General features: G+C 53.2%; 2 protein-coding genes across 2 annotated transcripts; one reads left to right on the top strand and one right to left on the bottom strand.

Annotated features, from left to right (window-relative positions):
- Positions 1-88: 88 nt before the first annotated feature.
- Positions 89-5,908, top strand: CNP (2',3'-cyclic nucleotide 3' phosphodiesterase). Its single transcript, XM_034070011.1, has 4 exons — positions 89-145; positions 1,640-2,309; positions 3,107-3,249; positions 3,699-5,908. Exons 1-4 carry the CDS (start codon positions 143-145, stop codon positions 4,149-4,151), a joined length of 1,269 nt encoding a protein of 422 aa, XP_033925902.1. The 5' UTR covers positions 89-142; the 3' UTR covers positions 4,152-5,908.
- On the bottom strand, positions 5,837-26,411 carry DNAJC7 (DnaJ heat shock protein family (Hsp40) member C7). Its single transcript, XM_034070010.1, has 14 exons — positions 26,285-26,411; positions 18,769-18,857; positions 18,166-18,290; positions 17,969-18,082; positions 17,393-17,467; positions 15,528-15,646; positions 15,077-15,230; positions 14,210-14,374; positions 13,152-13,243; positions 12,022-12,095; positions 11,321-11,467; positions 10,928-11,080; positions 10,543-10,605; positions 5,837-10,395 (listed from the first exon to the last, which is right to left on the bottom strand). The coding sequence occupies exons 1-14, from the start codon at positions 26,365-26,367 to the stop codon at positions 10,358-10,360; spliced, it is 1,491 nt and encodes a 496-aa protein (XP_033925901.1). The 5' UTR covers positions 26,368-26,411; the 3' UTR covers positions 5,837-10,357.
- Between the last annotated feature and the right edge of the window lie 21 nt (positions 26,412-26,432).

The raw sequence follows: 26,432 nt of genomic DNA, 5'->3' as shown, positions 1-26,432 counted from the left end.
CCCTCCCCGCTCCCCCCGCGCATGCTCGGCCGCAGCGGGGGGGGGGGTCCCCCCGGTGCTATGAAAGGGGCTCCGGGGGGGGGGCCGGTCCAGAGCCGCTGTCCCGCCGCGCAGCTCCGCACCGGCGGCCGCTGCCCTCACCATGGTAAGTGCGGGACCGGAGCTGCTGCGGGGCCCGTTCCCCGACGGGAGCAGCGGACACGAGGTCGATGGCACCGGGGATGGGGGGGGGGGGGGGCCGCCGGACCCCGCGGCCCCATCGAGGGCTCCCCGAACCCCCTCGGCCGCCCGGAGCAGCGGAGCTCCGGTCCCGCGGGGGTTGAATGGGGGGGATTGTGCGGCTGCTGCGCGGGGCTCTGTGGGGCCATTGTCCGGCCGGCCCGGCCGTGAAGGCTCCATTCTCCTCCGCGCTGGCCCCCGAACAATGGGGCCGGAGGGAGGTTTTCCGTTATTGTTCCTTTGTTTGCGGCTCTGAAAAGCGGCCTCAGTCCTGCCCCGCCGGCAGCTGCGGCCGCGGGGGACACGCACCAGCTCCCGGAGCTGCCTCCGACCATTTGCTGCCTTCTGGAGCCATTCGTGGAAGTCCTCGTGCAGGCACAGCCGGGGCTCTCCGTCCTGCTCCATGGCAGCACCAGGATCCTGGTCCCCAGCCCAGGGTGCTTGGGACCGCAGAGGCTCCTCCGTGTTCTGCAATGGGAGATGGGGCAGTGAGCTGGAATAGGTGGGTTTTGGTCAGCAGCTTCACTCCGCAACCAGGGGAGCGGGCAGAGCACGGAGCTGGGGATAAACCCCCCCAGTGTTTGCATCAAAGGCAAAACTGACTCCCCCAGCAGCGCTGCAGCTTGGGTCTGGTTTGCTGGGCTGCTGAGGGGTCCCAGCGCCGCAGAAAGCAGTGTCTGCCCCATTGCTGCCAGTGAACGGGCACGGCTGGAGCCGTCCCCGGTTTCCTCCCAGCTCCACGATTTCCCAGACTGGAATCCCGGATTCCAGGCGCTGCCGGCAGCGCTGCTGGCTCCAGAGCTGCCGGCTCCAGAGCTGCCGGCTCCAGAGCTGCTGGCTCCAGAGCTGCTGGCTCCAGAGCTGCTGGCTCCAGAGCTGCTGGCTCCAGAGCTGCTGGCTCCAGAGCTGCTGGCTCCAGAGCTGCTGGCTCCAGAGCTGCTTTCACTTTCGTGTTCCTGGGCACGGGTTTGCCTTTACCGGAAGCGTTTGCAGCTGCTCCTCACCACGAGAGGAGCCCAAATCCCCTCCTCGGAGGCATCCGGGGGCTGTAGCGCAGGGAAAGGGGCAGCTCGCAACGTGCGAGAGCATCCTCAGCCTCAGCACCAGCGTTTCCTTCGGGGACGATTCCCTGGGCAGTGCTTCGGGTCGGCTGCAGGGCTGGGACGGCAGCAGCAGCCACGAGGCGCTGGGACTGCAGGTTCCTGTTCTCAAGGCAAGTTCCCCTCCACACGCTCCGGTTTAGAGAGAACAAAAGGGTTTGAGGGCTCAGAGGGAAGCTCCGATGCTCAGAGCTGCCCCTTCCCGGTCACTCCGGAGCAGGGATGGGTCCTGCTGGGAGGGGGAGTTCTGCTGCAGGGGTAGCACATCCCCATGGTGCCGCAGGTCAGTAACTGCCACCTCTCTCCTTGTCCCATTCCAGAACAGAGGCTTCTCCAAGAAGAGTCACCCATTCCTGCCCAAGCTCTTTAGGAAAATGTCCACTCAATCAGCCAAAGAAAGACCCGAGAGTTTGCACTTCCCCTTCCTGGATGATGAAGACACCATCTCCACGCTCAAGGAGTCCAAGACCTTCTTCATCCTCCGAGGCCTGCCCGGCAGTGGGAAGTCCACGCTGGCCCACGCTATCCAGGACCGGTATAAGGATGCCTGCAGGGTGATCTCAGTTGACAGCTATAAAATCACTCCTTCCATTAGAAGCACCATTCCCGAAGAGTATTCCAAGGTGGACGAGGATCTAGTTGACTATTGCAAACGCGACATCAGCGTTATCGTTTTGGATGACACCCACCACGAGAGGGAACGACTGGACCAGCTCTTTGATATCGCTGACAAATACAGGTACAAAGTCATCTTCGCCGAGCCCAAAACCCCATGGAGACAGGATTGCTCACAGCTGAAGGAGAAGAACCAATGGAAACTGTCAGTGGAAGAGCTGAAGAAGATGAAGCCGAGCCTGGAGAAGGAATTCCTGCCCATGTATTTTGGGTGGTTTCTGAGCAAAAGAAGCTCGGAGATCCTGCGCAAGGCTGGCCAGGCCTTCCTGGATGAGCTCGCAAGTCTCAAAGCCTTCAAGAAGGAGAGTAAATACTGTACGTATAGAAGCATCTTACCAAGACCTTACTCTGTTGGCAAAGTGTTAACACTTGGCAAGTGGAACGCGTCCATTGGGCTTCCGAGGTGGATTTGCAGTTAGAGTAAGGAGCAGGGACAGGCTGTGAGACACTAACCTGTGGTTAACAAACTGCTTTCCCCAAGCAGCCCTTTGGGTCTGACCCTGCGGGGGCCTGGGTCTGGCACCAGCATCGGGGGCCTGGGTCTGGCACCAGCATCGGGGGCCTGGGTCTGGCACCAGCATCGGGGGCCTGGGTCTGGCACCAGCATCGGGGGCCTGGGTCTGGCACCAGCATCGGGGGCCTGGGTCTGGCACCAGCATCGAGGGCCTGGGTCTGGCACCAGCATCGAGGGCCTGGGTCTGGCACCAGCATCGGGGGCCTGGGTCTGGCACCAGCATCGAGGGCCTGGGTCTGGCACCAGCATCGGGGGCCTGGGTCTGGCACCAGCATCGGGGGCCTGAGCATGGCCCCAGCTCCGCAGCTGCATGGGTGAGGGCAGAACCAACGTGGAGGCAGGGAGCGAAGGGAAGGATGGAGCCGACTGTCCCCTGCGGGAGTCTGACATGGTCAGTGTTGGCCCAAGCCATGAGGATGCACTGAAGCCACTGTTCTGTGGTCCCAGGCACCAGTGAGCTGGGAGGGGGATTCCATTTCCCCACCTGCTCCTTCGCAGCGTTAGGATGAAGCACGAGGGGCAGGTTCTGCCGAGCCGGGACCTGGGCTCCTGCTGGGGATGGGGCTCTGGCACTAACATCCCTTCCCTCTGTTTGCAGTTGCTTCTGCCATCGAAGACCCCAAAATCAAAATCGCCCTCACCAGTTACTTTGTGAAGAGGCCGCCTGGGGTCCTGCACTGCACCACGAAGTACACCGAGTTCGGGAAGGCAGCTGGAGCCGAGGAGTATGCGCAGCAGGAGGTGAGAACCGGGGCCATGGGGCTGGGGACATGGCTTCCAGTATGGGCACAGTGAGAGCTGGAGCTGGAGGATCTAAGGTCCTTTCCAACCCTATTCTGTGGCTGCATCCCTGTGCAATAGAGAAGCTGGGGGAGACGGGGACTGTTTCCTGTCTGTTTGCAGTGAGCCCATTCCTGCAGCATCTCCTCCAGCTGGGTTTGGGTGACCATGAACTGCTCAAAGATTGCAAACCCAATAAACCCAATTAAATACTGGGATGTGGGAGGGAACAAGATGTGGCCAGCTCCAAATTCATGGCGCAGGGACTGGGGCTGTGATTACTTCCAGTTGCCCATGGTGTTTCCAATAGGTCAAAGCCAAGCCCCGAGCAATAAACCCAAGCCCAGGGCTGCAACCCCCTTGCCTGCAGCCAGCTAAAGCCGTTTCTGCTTCCTTCCCTCTTCTCCCAGGCTGTGAAGGCTTCGTACGGCAAAGGCTTCACCTTGTCCATCTCTGCCCTGTTCCTCACGACAAAAACTGTGGGTGCTCGAGTGGAGCTGAGCGAGCAGCAGCTGCTGCTGTGGCCTGGGGATGCCGACAAGATCCTGCCCACCGACAACCTCCCGAAGGGCAGCCGGGCCCACATCACCCTGGGCTGTGCCAACGGCGTCGAGGCCGTGCAGACCGGGCTGGATCTGCTGGAGTTCGTGAAGCTGGAGAAGGCAGGGAACAAAGGGGATGAAGTGGGGGAGATTGGAGGAGGGAAACTGCTGTATTTTGATAACGGGATGTGGATGCTCACCCTCTCCAAAAAGATCGATGTGAAGGCCGTATTCTCGGGTTACTACGGCAAAGGGAAACTCGTGCCCACGCAGAGCACCAACAAACGGGGCTCTGCTTTTAGCTCCTGCACCATCATCTAGGAGCGTGGGGAGGGCTCCTCGTCTGCTTGGGTTTAAAAGGCAAGTAACTCCTGTAACCTTTAAACGTGGAAAGAGAAATAATTCGACCTTTACTAAAGCCCTTTTGCCAGCCCCTGGGTGAAGCCTCTCTGGGGAGAGGTGACCGGCCTCAAAACAAGGACGAAAACAAGCACCAAAGCAAAGCTGCCCCATACCCACTGCCAGCGGCTGAGCGCTGCGGAGGGTGTTGAACACGAGGGTGCTCTGCTTGTTTTCTTCCTCGGAGGAAGAGCCCCTATGGTCTCTTGTAACGTCCCCATGAACCACAATCGTTTGATCCTTACCTGGCAGCACCCCACAGCCTGCACACATGGGGCTGATGCCAAGCGACACAACTGCCCCGTGGCTCCCCTTCTGCATCCCAGGGCCCAACCCCGCTCACTCCGGTACCCAAGCTCCTGGGTACAACCCTGCAAGACCCTGCAGGTCCCTTCTTGTGGCAGTTACTGAGCCCAGCCTGCAGGAGGGGGCACATGGGGGGGCCCAGGGTGTCCCCCATTACCCCAGGGGGGCCACCAGCCATGCTCTGCCCAGCTCCTGTCTGTGTCCCTGCCTCCTTCACTGCAGGGGAGGGATGCGCTGGTGAGCAGACCAGGAAAGGACTGTGGCAGATGGTGTCTTAAAGGCCACTGTGATGGAGTGAAAGGGAAGCACCAGGAGAGGGGTTCAGATCCTGCAGCTTCCCTTCACCCATTGGAGCGGGTGGGAGCAAGCACTGTCCCTGTCCTTATCCTGTAGGGAACAATCCTGCCTTGGCAGGGAGTGGAGGAGATGAACTCAAGTCTTTTCCATCTTATTGGATAGAAACTAAAATCGTGTCTGAAGTACAGCCGAGTACTTCATGCAGGTTTGCCTACTTTTCTCTAATGCACTTGAATGTTAAGAGGTAGGATGGCAGTAACATCATAATCTAGGACGTAAGCGGAGGCATCGTAACTGCGTAACTCAAGTCTGCTCAAACCTAAACCGTTGGCTGGAAGCACAGAAGTTAATGGTCAAACACTCCTGTTCTTAAGCCTCTTCTAAGGGAGCTTCTGGTTTTGCTCTTAGCCAGGCCCTTTGCCAGTCGGCGGATACAGGGTCACTAACACAAAGCACAACTAACGGCTCCAGGTCAGGCCACCAGTCTAACCTCACACTATGGCTCCGTGAATGGTGTAGTGGAACTAACCCTGTGTTAACCCCTGTAAATACTCACTGTTTGACAAGCACGTGCTGGGCTGCGGCTCAGGGGGCACCGAGGCTGTTCCTTGGGAGCCCAATGCTGCCGGGCAGGAGGTTCCTCCTCTCCAGGTTGAACACGGAGCGAGGGCTGCAGGGCTGGGCAATGCTTGGCTGCTTTCCTGGGAATGCCAACGGGTTCCTGCTGCTTCAAAGAGAGGGATGAGGATAAACTCTCCTTGTCACGTAAAGGATGGTACAGAAACACCCCAGCGCGCCCGCCCCCCCCTCGCCTGCAGCAGGGACCCTGCACTGCAGTGAGGGCCCCATCTCCAGCCTGGGCCTTCCCACCAGGAATCCCCCTATGGATCTGTTCCATCGGAACGTGATGAAGGCCTTTCCCACACTGACCCCTCCTCCCCCAGGGCCCAGCACCACTGCACAGCTGGGGAATCTCTCTGCCTGTTCAAGAACAACAGCGCGACTGTCGTCGGTTCAGGTTTTATTAGTTTGTACATCATATACAGTTTATAATAAAGTAAACCGATTGCATCTGGTTCTGCTTCAGGCTGCGACATTCTTCATAGAAACACATCCTTAGGAATGATGCCTAACGAAGTCAACAACAAACATTCACATTGTTTCACCATTCACATCCTAGAAGGTGGGTCCGGAGGGACAGTGCCCGTCCCGCTGCGAAGCCCGGCTTGGAGAGGCTGATGCGGTTGGCAAAGCGATGGGGACAGCTCCATGCAATTCCCTTTCCTCCCGTGGGAAAGGGGAAGGTATTTACACTGAGGTAACCATTCAGAATGTGGGGTCAGATAAATACTGCAGCAGGGACCAGTGTCCTCTCCAAGGTGGCTTCGCAGCAGTGGCTGCTTCAGGCCTGCTCCTTGAGCCGTTGCAACAAAGCAGATACTCATGCGGTGAGGTGCTCGCTCCCTGCCTCGTGGTGCTCCCGGATCCTCCTCTGGAGCCTGAGCTGTGCAGGATGTGTCCCGGCTGGTGCTCAGTCCCACTGCAGTGCGGATGCTGCCTGCCCCTGACCCTGCACCAGAGCTAAGCCTCACACTGCTCAAAGGGGAAGGATAAATCCTGGCCCTGCCTCGGCCACAGCGTCCCACAGCATCCTGGGGGTGCTGGGGCCCAGCACACAGGGAACATGGGGATGGCTCCAGCATGGGAGCAGTGGCTGCAGCAGCCGTTCCCAGAGGCCTGGGCACCGGAGCTGCCCATTCCCTAGGGAAGGGTGGGGAGGGTACAAGGCACAAATGGAATGGGGATGGAGACCAGTCACTTGAAGATAAGTGACTCTCCCACTGACAGAGGAGTGAGTTTGGAAGCAGAGCCAAGCTCGGGGGGGTCCAGGCTTTGGTCACTCAGCTTGGGCAGTACACAGCCTGTTTCCATACTGGAAACGAAACCAGAGCACAGCGGCTTCCCTCTGTATCCTGTCAGGTACAGACAGCCAAGGGACTCACAGCATCCCATGGACAACACCACTGTCATCCCTAAACATTATCATTTCTTTTGCCTTTTAACTTCATTTACAGAACAGTCAGACACCTTTAGCACTGCGGATCCAGCTTTAGAGCAACACCTCCAAGCTCACAGACAATCCCCTGGACCTTCCTATGTAGCATCACATGTGGTTGAAACCACAAAGCCCCTGTTCAGGCAGGCAGCCAGAAGCTGATTCAAGCCCAGGTTCAGTGTATCTGGCCCAGGCTCCCAATACTCAGAGATGCTGACACAGCATCAGCTTTGTAAGTCCACCCAAGGAGAACCACACCAGGCCTTGTGCCCTGGTGTGTGACCACTGCATGTGCAAGTGTCTCCCACACAGACACTACTGATGCATCTTCTTGTGTTTAAAGCAGGAAATCACTTCCATCTTTGCCTGCAGCTGCATCTCACCCTTTGAAATCACCCCTAGAGCAGCTCAGGCATCACGAGCAGGCAGGGAAAGCACAAGAGCCCTGGTAAACGCTAGAGAATCACAATAGCAGAGCCTCCTTCCTTCACGCTGCTCACACACACGTTCTCCTGCAGTTCACAACTACCTGGGCTCTGGCACTGGGCAGGAGCTGGTGGCCAAAGGGCCACCATGGAGCGAAAGCTGCTCTGTGTTGGTGTTCTGGGCTGCTCACCAGGGAACAGGCTCTTTGGGTGTCGTTCAGGGCTAAGTGTGGAGGCTCTGCCATGACACCACAAAGAAACCCTTCTGTAAGTACAGGAAAACCCTCCCCACTAAAGGCAGGGCTTTGCCATTGGTTTCTTCCACTGGCCAAGCTCCCAGCATCCCAAAAGGAGCAGTGCTCCTAAATGCATCCTGCTGCACTTGTGCGTCAAGGCTCTCACCTACAGCAATGCCTCCTACCCCTCTCATGAGCTCCTTATGGCTCTCCAAGCAGCCCAGGCAGATCACTTGAGGAGGATCTCTGTGTTCAGTGGTCTCTGTGGCCACCTCCCGTGTCTGGTAGCTCCTATGGTGCCAACAGAAGCCAGGCAGGTCTGAGAGCAGCCAAAACAGCACAAAGGTTCCCTGTGGCCATCTACAAAACACAAGCCATGAGTAACAGCACAACCTCCAAGTGTGAAAGGCAACAGCATCTCTGTGTCCCAGCACCGACCCCTCCAGGCCACCATCCCGAGGGGACAGAGGCACCAAACACCTTCACTGTGACTCATGTAGTGAAGTCTTGGCACTCACCATGGGGGTATTTAACTACAGTAAATCATGCATTGCTGTACAAAGATCTGCTCCCTCCGAAGGAAAACCATCCACTCCAGTCCTGCAAGGAAGGGCCTCGGTCAGTGCTGGGAGGGAAGGAGGAAGCCTGTCATCACCAGGGGAAGGGAGGAGAGTAAAACCCACTGACAAAGGCAGCACACATCACTGCATGGTGGGAGAAGCCCCAGCTGTACAGTACTATCGATACACACAGGACAAGACGGGATGAACCCAGACTGCCATGAAAATAAGCCCTGTAAACTCTGAGTGACAAGTGCCATGAGGACTGCACAAGTATCAATATGCATAGACCAGGATTTCAGTTCCCCTTTCAGAGTCTGAGATGCCAGGACCTTATTTTGCTCTCAGTGCAATCCGGATGAGTCCATCACCTTACACTGGTGCCAAGGAAGTTCCACCAACCAGGGAGTCTGGGTTTGGAAACACTACACGACATCAGCTATGGGAAAAGCTGACTTTTGAGCGAGCTCCAAGACACTCGCTTTATTCTGCAGTACCAGAATTGAAGCCCTTAAATCCTCCCTCTATGAAAGCAGATGGTCAGGTCTGAGCAGCCACCACCATGGGAGCCGTGGTGGCTGCACCACGACGCTATTGCCACTGCTGGAAGCAAAGAGAACTCCAGTGCAGCCCAGCAACTGCCACTGACTCGGAGGAGTGCAGCCCTCGAGAGGAAGACAAAGATGTCAGCATCCAAAGTGATCGTCTCATGCAATGAACCCATTGCAGCTGTTGCTCCTGCAGGAAGCAGTGGAATCAGGTAGTCTGTAAGAGCCAGCCTCAGCTCTGTCTCACGGGGATCTGGGAACACCCCTTTTCTCAGCCACACCACATCCCACCCTCCCCATGCTACTGCAGGTGGGTTCAAGCACCCCAAATACAACAACACCCTTCTCACTGGTGTTACCAACACATTTCTCCTCTCAAACCCCATTTCTGAGCAAGCCAGCCCAGAGCTTGGTCAGCCACAGCCCTGCGCTGGGCTCCAGAACCACCCTGCAGCCAGCACCACGCTTGAGCAAAGCACCAACCCAGAGGAAAGGGAAGACTGGAAGCAGAGTCCTCTCCTGGCTGATCCCACTGTCACATCTCCAGCAGGGAATAAACCCGTGCTGGCTTCACTGGCAGCAGCACCCAACCAACCCCATTCCCAGCTCAAGCGCGGCTCCAGCCCTGGCCTGGTGTTGTGCAAGGGAAGCAAGCAGCAGCCTGTCAGCCCAGGGTCTGCCCCTGTGTTTTCTTGCTTCTTTGGACCAGTAAATGACTCCCAGTTGCAAACTACTCGCCTGGGTGAAGGCGTTTGCAGTGTCCCTGTAAACATGAGGAGAGCAGGCTGCTGCATGCACACGGTAACTGCCTGCCATCAGGAACCCAAAGGTGACGTTGCGTTCCATGAGAGCGGATCAGTACCCCGAAATCAAAGGTCAAGCTCAAGAAAATCCAGTTTTAGCACAAATATCCAAGGTTCAAGTGGATTAATTCATAGAATAAAAGGAAATAAAAAGTACAGAAGTTCAGCCCAGAGCAAATTCAACATTCCCTTGAACAGGACAATTCATGAGAGGGAAACACAAAGCCCTTAATTCTAGCTGCATCACAGGCAATTCTCACAGAAGCTGCTCTTTTAAATCCAAAGAAGCATTTCTCAGATACAAAACCATTAAGCTCACACGTTAGCATTTCAGTTAATGCCCAAGTGTACTGTTCTGATAGAACCATGGCAAAAAAAACCCCAAAACAATGAGAAAGGACAGGGAAACGGCGATTGTATGAAACTCGATTGAATCTTGGCAATACCTTCAGGAGATGAAGATAACTTGACAAGTTCCTACAGCCCCTGGCCATGCTGCCATCCTGCACTTCAGAGCCAAGCGAAATGAACCAGGAGCTTTCTTCAGCCTCTTACAAGATTCCAGCAGGACTTGAGGGGAATCCTCTGCTCCTAAGGAGCAGGAAGAGTCCAGAAGTAGGGGCCAGCGTGGAAGGACCAAGAGATTCAAAGCTTTATTTTTCTCTCTTTTCTTTTATAATAAAATTAACAGTGAAACAGAAGTCACAAACCTTCCCCTCCCCGAGCTGGTTTCCTCTTCACACAAAAGCACACAAAACAGAGGTCTCCAACCCAGAAAATGAAACTGCTCTAAGTACAATGAGACATGAAGAAGGAAGGAGTCTAAGTATGTCCGTGTTCAAGGTTAAAAGAAGCAGATCAGGTATGTGTGGTGTGGTTTGGTTTGGGGGGCAGGTTTTAGCCAAATTGGAAAAAGAAATTTCCAGGCCCAGAAGCTGAAAAAGAAAAGTGAAGATATTAGATCTTAAGGTACTTTTAGGTTTAAAATCAAATACTGTTTTTAAAGAGCACAGGGAAACTCGGCCGTCCCATCAAGTGATCCGCATACTTACGTGTCCATAGCTGAGACCACTTCCACCTACCTTCAAAACTGAAGCCACCTGGCCCACCAAAGAAGGCCTTGAAGATGTTATTTGCATCAAAGTCTACGGGGGAGAAAAGGAAGTTGTGAGCAGAAGTGAAACGGCTGCTGCAGCTTTCACAGTGCACAAACCATCACTTCACTGAGGGCCCACAAAGCAGGTTCCAAACAGACAGAAAGCTAAAACCAACAGCCTGCTCTGAGCACTGACTAGTGAAAAACAGGCATTTGAAGTGGATCTGCCATTCAGATGCTTTTTAAGACTAAACTGAGCCACTTCATTGAGTTATTACAACTGGGAGGTTTGCTTTATGGGAGAAGGCAGACTCCAAATGCTCCCATCTTTCTAAAGGCTGCCATGGTAGAACACCGTAAGGAACACCTACCTCCCATGTTCAAGCCATCCTCTTCTAGATCCTGGCCACTGTCATAGCGAGCCTTCTTCTTGGGATCTGACAGGATGGTAAAGGCTTCTCCAACCTCCTTAAATTTCTTCTCCTCTTCCTTCTGCACTTCTGCACTCGCCCCACTGTGTCGGTCTAAGGATACCAAAGCAAGCAGGAAAGAAGCTTTTAGTTTCTAGTGTAAATGGAAACCACTGCACATTCCCAGCCACACCACGTGTATTTCAGAGCTGTGGGATCAGAACTCCAGTTTGTCCAGAAATTCCCTCTCACATATTTATTCCTGCCTTTAAGTGATAGCTGTGCAGGGTGCATGCATGGAGCAAGGGATCAAAGCACTAACACTTGCTCTAAGAGCAGGCTGTTTGTGGATACCTGGATGATGCATTAATGCTCTTTTCCTGTAAGCCTTCTTGATCTCATCCTCAGAGGCATTTTTGTCCACCCCAAGGATTTTGTAGTAGTCTTTCCGTTTGCTCTTCTTCAGTTCCACCTGTGCGTTCTTTAGAAGCTGCTTGTGTTCTAGAAGGAAGCACAACACCAAAGGAAAGCAACTTCAGTGTCAAGAACAACCTCCTGTTTTAAGGGGCTGAAGATCAACATGTTGAGGCCACCTGGGCTGAAGGATTCAAGTGCCACAAGTAAGCAGCCCACTTGGAATTAGTCATGAATCTGATTAAAGCTTCACTGTCCACTGAAGGCTGTTTCCAACTGCAGGGAAATGTCTCAGTGCTATTAAATCAGCCCCAGACCCAACCACCAGCACTAAGGTTCCTCTGTCTGCATCATTTCAGGCTCCTCAGAAAGCAAGGTGACAGTTAAGAACAAGAACCACAAGCAGATATTCTGAATCTGGGGCACTGCTTCAGCTACAGGATAAATCATCTTCATACTGGAAGAGAAACCAGGTTCTGAACCAGGCATTTCAGTGCTTCTGAGAGCTCCTCCAGCAGTGTCCTGCTGGGGCAAAGGCTGCAAATCAGAGTATAATGTAGGGAAAAAAGGGCAGACAAAAGCACCACCAACAAAAAAAGGCAGATGAGGGAAACTTATGCTCACAAAAAGAATACACTCACCTTTTGTTTTTTCTGTCTGATAAACCTTTTCATAGTCTCTTACAGCATCTTCGTATTGTTCTGTGTCCATGTAACTGTGGAAAGAAACAGGGATGGCCAAGGTGTGCTTCCCAGGCAATATCAAAAGGGGTTCAGGTACAAGCTTTCTGGCTGGATATGAATTAAGGAAAAGATGTGCACTGGGCTGCAGTGCCCAAAGGGTCACTGCACAACTGCCTGGAAGCCCAGACACCTGCTATTAGTGGGCAAGCCTGGCACAGGAACCTGCAGGTTGGGCTCCAAGCAGAACCTGCAGCCTCTTTTGGTTCTGCTGTACCAATCTGATCAACACTTTATCCAGCTGCAGAACTGGAAGCAGCCAGATTCCAAGGGAGCTGGTGCAGAGCTGTACAGCAGCAATGCTGGTTAGAAGTGCCAGTCTTGGCACCTCAGAGGGATGGGTGCCTGTCTGTTGGCATCGCAGCCTTACTCATATGTTAACCACTTACTGTCATTTAGCAGTCACTGCAATAGAGCTTGGGGTTGTAGACTAAAATGAATGCATGACTGGAAGGCTCCAGTAGCAGTTTCAGTTCATTTATAAGTCAGGCAGCTTCGCCACAAAGTGAGCAGTAATGAGTGATGAGGAAAACAGCAAATAAACCCAGAGTCAGAACAGGGCTCTGGCTACTTCCCCGGCTGGTGCCAAGTTACAAAGGAGACACACAGACCTGAACTGCCTCTGTGCATGACACTGCAGTATTATCTAGGGCTGGACTCTGCACAGTCCCAGCTGATTTCTCCTGAGCATCCCACTGCAGAACGTGCTTTGTTGGAAGTGGTGAGCAGCTCTGCCAGGGGAAGAGCTCTCACCCACAGCAGCCCTTCTGAACGTCTTATGTCAGTCTATATACACAGCAAGTCAGGCTTTAGAACTAATCCTGCCTAAATACAGCAATCAATAGGCAGTGGCAGATGCATGCAGGCAGAAGAGGTTACACAGAAGGAAGAGGGATAAATTCAGGACTCCTTAAGACAGAACCTTTTATCCAGTTAAGCTTCAGATTTGTTACCCCTGTCACTCAGGGCTGTAGGGAGGAGGTTCCTACCCACAAACATGCCCAGCATGTCCATCACAAAGCTCTACTTACCATTGTGCTCTCCTCAAGTATGCTTTGATATACGTGTCATCCAGTTTCACTGCATTCGTGCAGTCATCTATTGCTTCTTCAAGTTTCCTAAGCTACAATGTCAGACAGAAGTTCAGTGAATCCCAAGCAGAACCAATCCTGCTGGACAGCATCATGATTTTAGATAAAGTGTAAAGAATCTTGGAAAATCTCACTCCCTTGGGTGTTTGCATCTAGGAATTTTTCCCAACCTCCCCCCATGAACACAGAGCTATTGTTCCCTAGGGAAAGATTAGAAGTGTAGCTAATGAAATGGTGGAATTATTTGATGCTTTGGATCTTCCTGAGAATGATCCGAAACCAACTGCTTCTGTATCCACACTGATTCCCAGGCAGGGAAAGAAACTTCAACACATTTCAAGGAGTTTTGGTTAAAGCACTGTTTGCTTCCAGATACAGCCATGTAAAGGAGCCATTCCTTCTGCCTCCAGCTCATCCCATTGCCCAAGCTGGGGTGCTGAAACGCCTCCCGGGTAGAGCAGGCACGGACACAAGAGACAGCTGAGGAAGAAACATGCCTAGAGAAACGCAGGGTGGGAACTGGAAGCTCTGTCAGGTGTCTGACTGCACAGAGCTAAAAATGCAACAGCAAACTGGGGAAAAAGAAATGCCCAGGGTTTTTAAACTGGGTCACATTGGTTTAGATCCAAAACCCAAAGAAAGACAGGATGATCTACAAGAATAAGAAAAATAAAAGAGCTATGTCCTCATTACTGGGAAGGAAACAAAAAAGGATCCTTTCTGCTGATTCAGATAAGGCTAAACTCTGTTCCTCCTCTCCCTCCCACTCTGTGCATCCCAACTATTTGAGTTTTGTTCCTCTGGGAGTCACTCCGTTGGCTGTTTGGAACAGACCCAATCATTGTGCAAGCACAAAAACCTGAACCACTGCCTACAGCCCTGCAAAGGTCCCGCTGCCCAGCAGCCAGAGAAGCCCATGCTCTCCACAAGAGCTGATGTGTAACTCATCCATCACATGGCAGGGAACACGATGAGAGCCCTGCCAGGTGATCACTTACCTTTGAATTAACCGTTCCCCGGTTGCAGTACAGTTTGGCATTTGTTTTTATATTATTGGGATCTATTCCTAGTGCCTCTGTGTACAGTTCATATGCTAGTTTGTAGTTTCCATCTTTGAATGCTTTATTCCCATCTTCTTTCTTCGCTTTCAGTGCTTTGGCATTCTGAAAGGAAACACACCCTGGTTAAGGACACTGGGAAACCGGCTCGGGGGGACCAAGGACCTCATTTTGCTGGGTGAGGGTCCTCAAAATAGAATGGTTTTAATTTGGTTTCAGGCACCACTGCAGGATACAAAGTCTCAGCCCTGCTACAGCAGCCTGACAAGCTGTAAGTGTTCTGCCTTCCCCCCAAGAGAAGCGCTAAGGAACAGTCAGTGCCAGTTACAGGCGCTCTCAAAGACTGCCTCATTTTTAAGATGAGAACGTGACAATGAAGTAAATTTATGGATTCAAGAAAGGAAAGAAGGAATGGGAGGGACCTCAGATTTAGTCAAAGAGCTACAACAGAGGAGCAATGTGAAAGGAACAGTGTTTAAACACAAGTCAACCTGTAGGCACTAAGTTCTTCTAGAATACAGTGAGTTTTACTGTTGCTCTATCTGATCAAAGAACAAAGAGTGAACGGGAGGCAGCCTTCAAAGTGTCAGAGTCTGCTGAGAAAGAGCTTCTAGCAACTCAGTTTTACCTAAAGCAGCAGCTGCTTGGCTTTGGGAAGGACACATTACTTGCTATGGGAGCTCTGGGGAATGACAATGTTGAGGGAGGGAGAAGGGATTGCTCCAGCAGAACCAAATGAGGTGTCAGGGTGAGCAAAAAGAGAGCCCTGGTCATTCTGCAGCCCCATCCCCAGTGGCCAGGACTCACACGGCAGGCAATACACGCTTTCTCGTGGTCAGGAGCCATTCGGAGAGCCTGGACAAAGAACTGCACTGCCTTCTCAATACAGTCCTCATAATACAGGCACAGGCCCCGCACATAGAGAGCGTCCGCGTTCGTTGAGTCCATCCGTAAGATGTCACTGCAACAGACACATGGGAAAGTGAGATGTTTCCCTGTTCCAGTTTCCTTCTGCCACTGAGATATTCAGTTATTTCATCAAGTCTGTGGGACAGATGTGCAGTAAGGCTGGGAACCTGGCTCAAGCAAGACTGCTGCTTATTAAGAGTCTAAATGCAGGTAAGATGAGCTTTAAAGAGGATAAATCCATGCTCCTCTTCTTCCTCATCACAATCTGCATTAAGGACTGTTTTCCATATTGCTCACTCACTTCAGGCTGCAGTCAGGACTCACCAGCAGCTGTAACTCCAACACTCACCTTGCTACAGACTGTGCCTCTGGGTAGCGACCCAGCAACGCTAAACACTCAGCCTTGAGGATCTTGAACCGGTGACAAGCAGGAGCAAACTCCAAAGCACGATCCATGCAAAACACAACCTGGTGGGGGGAAAAAGACACACAAACGTGAGCAAAGCAAACAGCCCCAAGCCCACTTGGAAAGGCTGCACCATCGCCACCATTGAGATTTCATGTTTGCCTCTGCCCAGGAAGGGAAGGGTGCAGACATCCCGTTGTTCTGCTGCTGCTGGAGACTCACACGCAAGTGCTTTATCTTGTAAAGGGCTTTGGGTACAAAGGTCCAGGGCACCTGTGTTACTGTCACAGAGTACTACAAAGAAGATGCAAGGGACACCTGTAGAAGGTCCATCCCTTTAACTCTTCTGACACTGCAGGCCCCACAGAGGAGCCAAGGCAGACAATTGTGCCCCTGTCTCCTGCCTCAGAAACACATGTGGGAAGGACACAAATTCCATAGATTGAGAGACTTTGGGCTGGACAAAACACAAAGTACAGTGCAGGGCCTGATCTTCACTGCTCTGCCTGCAACGGGCAGGGTGATCTAATGGGTCTTTTCCATCTCTGCCTCACTGGTGGGGACATCTGCACGAGAAGAGGGTCATTGTTCCACCAAGGTTCATCTGCTTGCCCGGCCCGTGACATCCCGAGTGCCAGCTCTGGGAAGCACTGTGCTCCAGACAGGAGCAGGAGCAGCTCTCCAGAAACAAAGCTGACATTTCATGCAAGCCTCCTCCCTGAAGTGACACAGGAGAGGTGAAGGGATGGATGCAAAAGCCCAGGATATGTAATACAGGCAGGGCAACTCCTACACATCAAGTTCAGGTTGACCTTACATCCAATTTGTGCCTCATAACCAGGTGGGATTGACCCTCCCACAGTCTTGAGAGCTTAGCCTAAGAGTCAGTGACCTGAACCATGAGCTGAATGTGCTGGACAATCTCCTTTCTGGGCCAAACTTGGACCTTATATGCATCCACAGAACAGAAACAGTTGCTCAAGAAGTCAGTTTGGTGCCTTTCAGATTTCATGCTGTCATTCCTTACTGTATCAGGGGAGCAGCAGTGCATCCTGCTGCAGCCTTTGGGAAGAAAGATTTGGAAGCAGCAGTGAGAATGCCCCAGGCTGATGTGCATTGCTCCTTAGTGACCCTCCCTAGAACACTGCCACTCAACAGCCTTGGCTTTGTGCTTTAATTACAGAGTTGAGAAGGAAGAATCTTGGACATGCAACTTGGGAGCAAAGTGCAATCAAACACTGCTGCTGACAACACCTGTATTAGGAGCCCTTGCAGGAGGCCTACAGGGATGCTAGGGGGGAATCTTCATCAGGGATTGGAGAGATAGGACAAGGGGTGATGGGTTTAAACTAAAACAGGGGAAGTTCAGGTTAGACACAAGGAAGTTCTCTACTGTGAGGGTGCAGAGGCACTGGAATGGGTTGCCCAGAGCAGTGGTGAATGCTCCATCCCTGGCAGTGCTCAAGGCCAGGTTGGACTGAGCCTTGGGTGACACAGTCTAGGGTGAGGTGTCCCTGCCAAGGGCTGGGGGGTGGAACTGGACGAGCTTAAGGTCCTTTCCAACCCAAAGCAGTTTGTGACTCTCTGATTCTATAAACAGCTCATCTGTGGCTCCACACACCCTGCAAAGCAAACAGTAACAGAGCCATTTTCAGAGCTATGACACAGTTGACAAGACAGCCCTGCTTCAACAGCAGATGTTGCACAGCACCTCCCATGAGGGCCCAGCTAATGCTAGGCAGGGAAATCAGACATGCATCTGCCTGAACCGGACAGAGAAGACACAGGAACAATGGAGTCAACCTCACCTTCCTGAAATCCCGTTTCTCAAAGTCCACCTCAGCTATTTTCTCATACTCCAGCACAGTAGTGGCGTTCTTCAGCTGAAAGACAGGAGAGCACAGCAAGTGTTGCAACAGGCACTGCTCTGAAACAGCATCAAGCAGCATTTAAACAGCCAGTCCCTGACCTATCAGAGCAGAAAGTGCTGCAGACCATGGAACAATAACACAGATTTATGGGAATACTTTTGCCAACATTAAAATCAGTTTGAAATCAAGTAACCTAAAACTGGTAGCCCAGGAAAATGTACCCCTGTGAATGAGATACAGAAATGGCAGCAGCCTTCTACCATAAGCCCCCAGCATAAGGATGTGGAGCTGGTGGAGTGAGTCCGGAGGCCAGGAAGATGCTGCGAGGGCTGGAGCAGGCGGAGAGAGCTGGGCTGGGTCAGCCTGGAGAAGGCTTCTTAAGGGGAGACCTTAGGGCAGCTCCCAGTGCTGTGATTGCACCTTGCACACTGGAAACGAAAAGCTGACCAGTTCAATCCATTCCCTCTGACAGCCCCATCTACTAGGAACAGTAAAACCTTAAGGAGCTCTCACCTCCTGCTGTGCCTGGGAATTCTTATGATCCAGTTCTAAAACTCGTTGAAAGCAGCGGCTGGCAGCCATGGCATTCCCTAGGGAAAGATGGCACTTCCCTTCCCGTAGATGGCCCTGAGAAGAGTTAAGAGGGAGTTGCAATAGGTGGAAACAAGGGTATTGAGACATGAGTAAGGAGGCTGAAGTTCTCCACGTACCCTTACAAAGCTATCATCCAGTCTGACAGACTGCTGAGCATCTCCCAGTGCTTCTCGGAATCGCCCCAGCATCATGAGCGTGGCAGCTCTGTTACCATAATAACTGGCATTATTAGGACAGGTATCTGGAGGAGGTGTAAGAGCACTCGCTGTTAGTGTCATGCAAGCAGCCATACAACCTGTAGAACATCTTAAAAAGGCCTGGTTGGATTAAAAACTCACCCAACCCTCCCTGTTTTAAACCACCACCAGAGTGGTTTAAGATGACCCATGGTGGTGCAGCAGTTGTTCTGAGCAGCAAGGTGTAAAACTACTGCTCCCCACACTACACAGCACAGAGGTGTGTGGTGTTCAGCCTGGCAGCACTGCTCGCCCTGACTGAGAGGGAAAGCTGGGCTGGTTTCATGGTAGCAATACCTTGGCTGAAGGAGAAGCCAAGAACTGCTGCAGTCACCCATGCTGGCACCGACCTGCACTCCCCATCTGCTGAAGCTGCATCCAGCATGTGCTGGGAGAGCCCTGCTTCTGGGCCTGCAGGCACTAACCAGCTCTGAGCTGCAGACGTGGTATTCAGCAGAGGTTGGTATTCCCAACTGTTCTCACCTATGGCTTTCGTGTAATAGTTGTAGGCTTCGTTGTAATCCTTCTTGGCATAGTATGCGTTTCCTTGTTCCTTGAATGACTCTGCTTCTCTGAAAGGAAGCAAAACACCATGTTTGGGGGAGGAACTGAGCACCAGGGCAGATTCTGACCATGACTGAGCATTTGATCCCCACGCAACCTTGCCCAAAATGCTTGTAGCTGGTTGCTGTGAGGTTTCCTCTGTAAACCCTGTGCATGACAAACCACACACATCCCATCCAGCTGGCTCTCATCCTTCATCACTTCGCCAGGGCCATGAGCAGGGATACTCAGGGGGTTATCCAAGCCAATACTACAGGGGCACTGGCTTCCAAGAGCCCAGCAAAGCTCCTCAGTACATGGTGAACGAAAGCAGCCTGCTCCTGTCAGGTGCTGCACAACCTCAGCACTCACTGAAGTCAAGGAACAGAGCGCTATTTATCTTCCAGTAGTCCCACATACTTAAGAACCAGAGCCAAGAACAATTCCTACATTCAAAAGACAGCTAAATCAAAGAGAAATAAGGGTGCAGCCTCCAGCAGAAGCTTGGCACTGCCTTGGCAACAGGTCCAGAAATAGTCCTCACACTCAGGAGCAAGCATTTGCAGAGACAGTTTAGGACATTGAAAAACACACAACATATGGTTTAAAGCAGCATCCCTTAAACTCCTGAAAGCAAAGCTTCTCCTGAAGGAAATGAAACCCTTCCTTCTCCTCTTGCATTCACTCTAAAAGAGAAGCAGTCCGAGAGGGCACTTACACCATGGTGGGGCAGCTTAACTCAGCATCACTGATTTAGCTCACTCGCTTCCCTCCCTGGCCTCTTTAACACATCCAAACCATGAGGCCAACCCAAAGGCAGCAGCACCCCACTCTAAGACACAGCACTCGAGACTTGCATGGGGCTGTTGGGACTTCACTGCTGCAGCTCAGACACAGACCCCGTTTGTCCCCTCTCCGTAGCACTCATGCAGTGCAGAAGCTGAGGCAGGGAGCAGCCCCCCCACTGAAGCAGAGCAGTGTTCAGCCAGCCCACTGGAGACAGAACAAAGGCACTTGTGTTGAAAGCAGCTCAGATGTTTTCCACCTCGCTCAGCCTTGCCATTGGCCATTCCCCCACACAAGTGCCTCATGCACAGGGTTGTTTTGAGGGGGTGTTGCCAGCTGGCAGAACAATAGACACAGGAGCTGCCCAGGGGGGCTGCTCCCCACTTCCAGTTTGAACCTTTGCTGTCAGCTACACCCCAGCAAGGGACCAGACACAGCCCTGTTGGAACTCTGCTCAACGTGTGGCTGAGGGTGCTTGAGGCCTGGGTCCCATCCCTGAGCTGGGAGCTGCAGGATGGAACCTCCATCCACCCTCACCTTCCTTCCCAGCACCGTGGCCCAGGCAGGTGCTTGCTGTGCAGCCTTCCTCGGGATCTACAGGGGACGAGTGCCTGTTGGATGGATGCGGGTCACAAGCAGCAGCCCTCGTACTCTGCAGGGTTAGAAATGTGGCCACAAACAACCACCTTTTCTTCAGTGATACTCATCAAACATTCACGATACGGCAGAAAAACCAATCGGGAATGCTGCAATTCCGGAGCCTTGGCAGGAAGTGCTTTAAAGAGAACTTTATTCTCTTGTTTCTGTAATCATAAATGGAAAGGAAAAATCACAGATCCTATTAAAAGTCCCTTCCCTCAGAAGCTTTCTGTTGTGTAATCTACAACATGGGGAACAGGACTAATGGCAGAAGTGATCTGCAGCCTGCTCAGCACAGCAGCCCCTGATTCACAAGCCTTTGAGCAATTTTACCTGTCGTGTTCTCAGGAAGCATCATCTAATAGACAGAGCTAAAGGGCTGGGTGCCAGAGCATCCTGTCTGCCAACAGACTGCTGGGAAGAGCTGGGGATATGGGAGGAACAAACAGCTACACGGAAAAGCAGCTCTCACAAAGCACTGGTGTTCTGATGCTGGAGGAAACACACACAGACACAGGAATTACTGCGTTCTGGTCGGTTTTATTGGTTTATTGTCCTTCTAATACAGACTGATGTGTCAACAGGTCACAGTGCCTCAGGTAACACAAGAAGAAAGGAAGCCCACAGGTATTTCTATTGCTCACATGGCTTAAAGCTCAATGGTGACACAAGGCTGTGAAGGAAAAGGCGAATTGCCTTTAAAGCACAGAGGCAAAGGCAGCTGCTGGAAACACCAGGCTACGGCCTGAGATCCCAGACCCACAACAGAAGCATCTCTCCCCACTTGTGCTCCACTGACATAGAAAGCACACAGAGAACAGTTCTTGTTTACCACGGCCTCTGGCTCTAACAACAGCAAATGCAGATCTCCTGATATCACTGGTAATTGTTTCAATCCAAACAGATGCTGCAGCCTGAATGAGATCATTCTGCATCGCACACTGATGTAGGCTGCATTCCCCACTTGCTACTTTTGAAACCGAGGAAGAATCGTGCTTTGCTAAATATAGGCCCCAGGCTGAATGGCTCACTTTGTGATGGGACCTCAGGGTCTCCGCAGGGCCTCTCCATGCTGGATGCAGGAGACAGGGAAGAGCTGCACCAAGGGTCTCGGGAAGAAGCTTGTCTTTCACTGCTGGCATGTAGCATGGGTGCACAAGGAGGGAGGTGTTTGGAGGAGCTCCCTGTGAGCTGCTCAATTGCTTTCTCCTCTATTCTAACACCTGTCAGGATCCCACTTCTTCAGGTGCTGCAGCCCCATCACCCTGAGGCCCTGCTGCCCATCCCAGTGCTCCCTGGAGGATGCAGGAGGCGCTCACTGCCTGCCTGCTGGGAGAAGGAACCATCCCAAGGCTCCTGCTCTTCCCTGTGCCCTGCTGCCAGCTCAGCCTCCAGCAGAGCCAGATGGGAGCTGCAGGCATCCCTCGCACCACTGACACAATCCCACGTCTGCTTCACTGCTTTGTGCCTCCTCCTCCTCCGAGCTTCCATAGCACTGCTCCGGCTTCTGCCCCTCCTGCTCCAGCTCCCAACTGCTGTCATCAGAGCCTGGGGTGGGGATCTGCACTAACAGACCTCCCAGGTCCAGATGTGCTGGCCCAAAGCCGGTGTGCACAGGCACACGCTCAAAGCAATGCCCCCCCAGCCCCAGGAACACAGCACTGAAGCAGAAGGCACACTTACTCTCTCCTGACCCTCACTCCTACTTCATTTCCTGCTTCCATTATGAAACAGTGACAAAACCCCCTAAAATAGCTTGGATTTAAGGAAGGCTTCAAAATCCTGTCCTGGCCAAGCAAGCTTTTGGAGGATGCTCTGACAAAAGGCACACACCTGCTTTTCCTAAGCGATTCTCTCAGAGGCTTGAATAGGATATGATGCTTTTACCCAGCATTGTGGGGGTTGGAATCCAGTCCAGATTCTCAGCTGTCAGATGTTCCTCAGCTGCTGGGGGTAAAATAAGTTTGATGATCTCAATAGAGTTTACAGCAGGCAGATGTCTGAAGCTTCAAATTAGCTGTCAGATTTGCCACTGGACACACGATCCCCTCCCTTCTTTCAGGACTCAGAAGAGAGGCCAAGCACTACATGGGCCACAGTGATACACACAGGATGTTCTTCCTTCTGTGCTTTAAAGACCGCTCCTCCGGGTTAGGGTTTACACTCTTAAGTGAGGATTCAGAGCAAAGGGAATATCTCTCTATATATAGACAGATAGACCAGACAGACAGACAGACAGAACATCCCATCAGCAGTGTTTGTGGTTTCCATCTCTGGTGCAAAAACCAACACAAAATCCCATACAACACCCACTGTGATCACCCTGTGCAGCACAGCAGCAGGATGCTGACCCTGGAGCAGCAGAGCCCAAGCTGCTGCACAGGCCAGATTGCTCTGCACATCAGCACCCCCCACTGCACAAGGAGTGGGTTTACCACTGCCTGCAAGAGAGGAACCAAAATGTCCACGTCCACTGACAGGCAGGGAACCCTTCAGTCTGTATGGGCTAACATCTGCAGCGAGAGTCTAAAAGCCCCACACAGCCCAGAACACCCCCAGTACCAGAGGACAAACTCAAACAGGGAAGACCAAAAGCCACAAGAACCAAAGGATGCCACAAGGAATGGAACGAAGCAAACCTCTGCCTGCAGCTCTGAGAAGCTTCACACAACCCACTTCAATCCCAGAGCTCAGGATGAATGCAATTCACAGCCACAGCCTCATCAGTTCTGGCAGGGGCACTCCAGAGCATTTGTGGAACCCCATGGAAGGGTCTAGAATCAGCTGGAGGTCGCTGTTTTCCACAAAGGCCTAAATTAAGGAAGGCAGTCAGCTGGAAGGATTACACGGCAAACCAACCGCATCCACAGCATGATTCACCCTAAAAAGCATGGCTCATGGTAAAGAAGAAGGCTGGAATAGGAGGTAAATCTTTCATGCTGTATAAAGCAACCACCTAATTGAGAGCATTTAAACACTCTGCAAATTCACAGGCATGCAAACAACGAATGTGCAGCTTCTGCTCCTTGTATTACCATAAGATCATAAAGTAATTACACATTAGTAAAAGAGGCTGCGTTTACAGCCTGGGAAACCCAAGTTCCTGTTGACAAGTGGCATGGGAATAGTGGAACCTTCTCCGGGCTATCCCATAACAACCAAACCCAGCATCCAACCCACCCCTGGGAATGCAGAGAGGGCCAGGGCCAGGCTGCAGCTCCTCTCATGCAGAACAGCCTTGGAAGGCCTCCTGCTCCTCACCACCACCTGAGAACCTCTCCATCTGCCCACCTCACTCGTGACCAGAAGCCTCGAAGCCCTCTTGACTTCTGCACCAATTCCCCTGTGTGGCAAACTTCGTGTTGGTTGCTTTATTAAAGGTACCTGGGGTTTCCTACCGAGGCCCCAACACAGCTGAAGGCTGCGGCTACAGCACTGTAAGGGCAACAGTATGGGCAGATCATTTCATAAGGGCAGTTTCCAAGTGATTGGAGGCATTTCTCCTGCATCCTCCAGTGCTGGGGAAGGAGAAGGGGCAACCTTAAGCACACACATCTGACAGGATCCGGCCCTGCCAGGGAGATGACAAGGAAGTTCTCCCTGGCAAACCCCAGCATCACAGGGAAGAACTCTCCCCATGGGTCAGAACCTTTACAATCCAGTGAAGAAGGTGGAGCAGCCCCAGTACCCAGCAGATAAAATTAACTCAATGACATCAACCCTTTCCCGTAAGGACCCCCACAAGGTACCAGCAGCAGCCAATAATTATCTTGTGAGCACACTCTATTCCTGTACCTTCAATGGGGGGGAGCGAGCTGCTGGCATGCTTCAGCTGCTGCAGGCACCAGCTACAACAGAGCTCTCCACCTGGGCTAACTCAGTCATCTGGATTAACCCCCAGAGTGGGAACTGGGCATTGACACACAGGCCTTAAGGGAGTAACTGTCTCATGCTGTACTCTGATGCCTACACAACAGCACAGGGCACAGAAGCCCTTGGTGCTGACTTGCAGCAATGATTCAGGAAAGGTTTTCACCTCTAGTTGCTGGGTTTTAAGCACAGGCACATCCCCACGGCTGCACTAAACCAGAGTCCGGTGTGTCTGTGCATGCCCGTTAATGCAGAGCCTCTTCCAGATGGTTTATAGACATCAGGCACCTCATTAAGCCTCCAACTACTCTCCTTAGTACAGTGACTCTCTCACCCTCAGTTACTTGAGATCCATTGAGCCACAGAAGTGAAGAAGCTGATGTAGGGCAGGAAGGACGAAAGTGGAGGTGAGGTTTGATGCTCAGGACCCCAGAGAACCTGCCCCAGCTGGCAGAGAGCCATGAGATCAGATAATGAGATTGGATGCAAGGAAGAAGCTCGTAACTGGGAGGGTGCTGAGGCCCTGGAACAGGTTACTCAAGGAAGTGGTAAATGCCCCATCCCTGGCAGTGATCAAGGCCAGGTTGGACAGAGCCTTGGGTGCCATGGTTGGGTGGCAGGGGGGTGGGACTGGATGAGCTTAAGGTCCTGTCCAACCCAAGCCAAGGCTGGTGGTGCAAGACCTACACTTCCAGAGCCAGCAGAAAGAATAACTGGAAGTAGAATATTCATATGCTACCCACACGTTTCTCTTTTAGCAAGATAAAGGAGTAACATCCCAACAACAACAGAGGAAATGCTGTGAAGGCACCTAACTAAAGTACTGCGTGGTAATAACAGCAAGCTACAGCACCCGTTTATGGGTGCCAAGGAAAGCCCAGATGTGCAGGGCAAGGACCCAAGGCTGCCCTGAATCCTGCTCCAAGGAGATCACCCCACTCACGGATGGTTCCCTGTGCCCATCGCTTCTGCAGTGGAGCATGGGAAGGAGGAAGGAAGGGCAATGTTAGAGGTCACTGCCAGGGGTAAATACCCGAAGAGGTTTTACCATTCCAGGCGCAGGGATTCAGCAGCCCAGGGCAAGGAACGAGCTGCCCATCACCAGGGCTTCCCCAACCAGACAGCCCATGCGATCTGTCCGTGCTCCACACACAGCATCCAGGTGCCTCTCCAGCAACATCTCATTTACCTCCTCAGAATGACATCACCAGGAAGCAGCTCCTGCCCAGCCGCAAACCTCCAGGTGCTGGCAGTAACCTCAGGCCACCAATACATGCTGGGAAAGGGCTGCTCCTCAGAGGCCACTTTCAGTTTTGTTTCATCCCTTTAACTCCAGTTTCTAGAGCAATTGGCTCCCTTGGTACCGGAATAGCTCTCTCCTCCCCACTCCCCAGGAGATCACCGGCTGCCAGCACTGAGATGCTGCAGAACCAGCCGAGCTTCCCAGGCATGGACCTTCCCCCTTCGCTGCCCGTGCTGGGAACCGGCTCCCTCGCTCCAGAGGGGAGGTTGGATGGCAGCACCAGGGCTCAGGGCAGGCTGCCTGCTCGGGATGGCAGCACCAGGGCTCAGGGCAGGCTGCCTGCTCGGGATGGCAGCACCAGGGCTCAGGGCAGGCTGCCTGCTCGGGATGGCAGCACCGGGGCTCAGGGCAGGCTGCCTGCTCCCTGGGCACCCGGCCACCATGGTGGGGATGGTCTCCAAGCAGGGCTCTGCCCAGTCACCTGCAATGAGATCTGCCCCTTATCCCAGAGGGAAAACCGCTGCGGGCACTTCCAATGCGGTGCCAGGGACAAGGGAATGATGGAGCAGGAGCTCGAAGCTTCTTCCCCCCTCCTCCTCCTCCTCCTCCTCCTCCTCAGCACCGGGACAAAGCTGTCTCCAGACGATGCCAGCTCCGTTTCTAGGCCACCCGAGCTCCGGCTCCAGCACAGGGACACGTCCTAACCCCGGAGCTCACACCCGAGACCCCCGGAGCCTGCGGCGGGGCCCGGCAGCGGCCACCGCTCCCCTGCAGCCCCGGGGCCCACGGGGCCGGCCCCGGCCGCATCTCCCCTGCCGCTGCCCCCTCAGCGGAGGAGGCCGCAGGGACCCGGCGCTGTCGCTGCCCCGTGCGGGAGGGCCCCGGCCCCGGCCCGGTCCCCCCCGGTCCCCGCTGTACCTTCGGGCCTCCTCCTCGCTCTCGGGCTCACCGGCTCCCTCGGCCGCCGCCATGATCACATCGCACTCGGCCCCCGCCGCCATCTTACCGCCGGGCCGGGCTGCGAGTGGCGGCCGCGCGGGGGCGGGAGCTGCGCCGGAAGGGGCGG

The sequence above is a fragment of the Melopsittacus undulatus genome, chromosome 17, assembly GCF_012275295.1.
Source record: "Melopsittacus undulatus isolate bMelUnd1 chromosome 17, bMelUnd1.mat.Z, whole genome shotgun sequence".
Lineage (NCBI taxonomy): Eukaryota > Metazoa > Chordata > Aves > Psittaciformes > Psittaculidae > Melopsittacus > Melopsittacus undulatus.
This window is presented reverse-complemented; position numbering and strand designations above follow the sequence as displayed.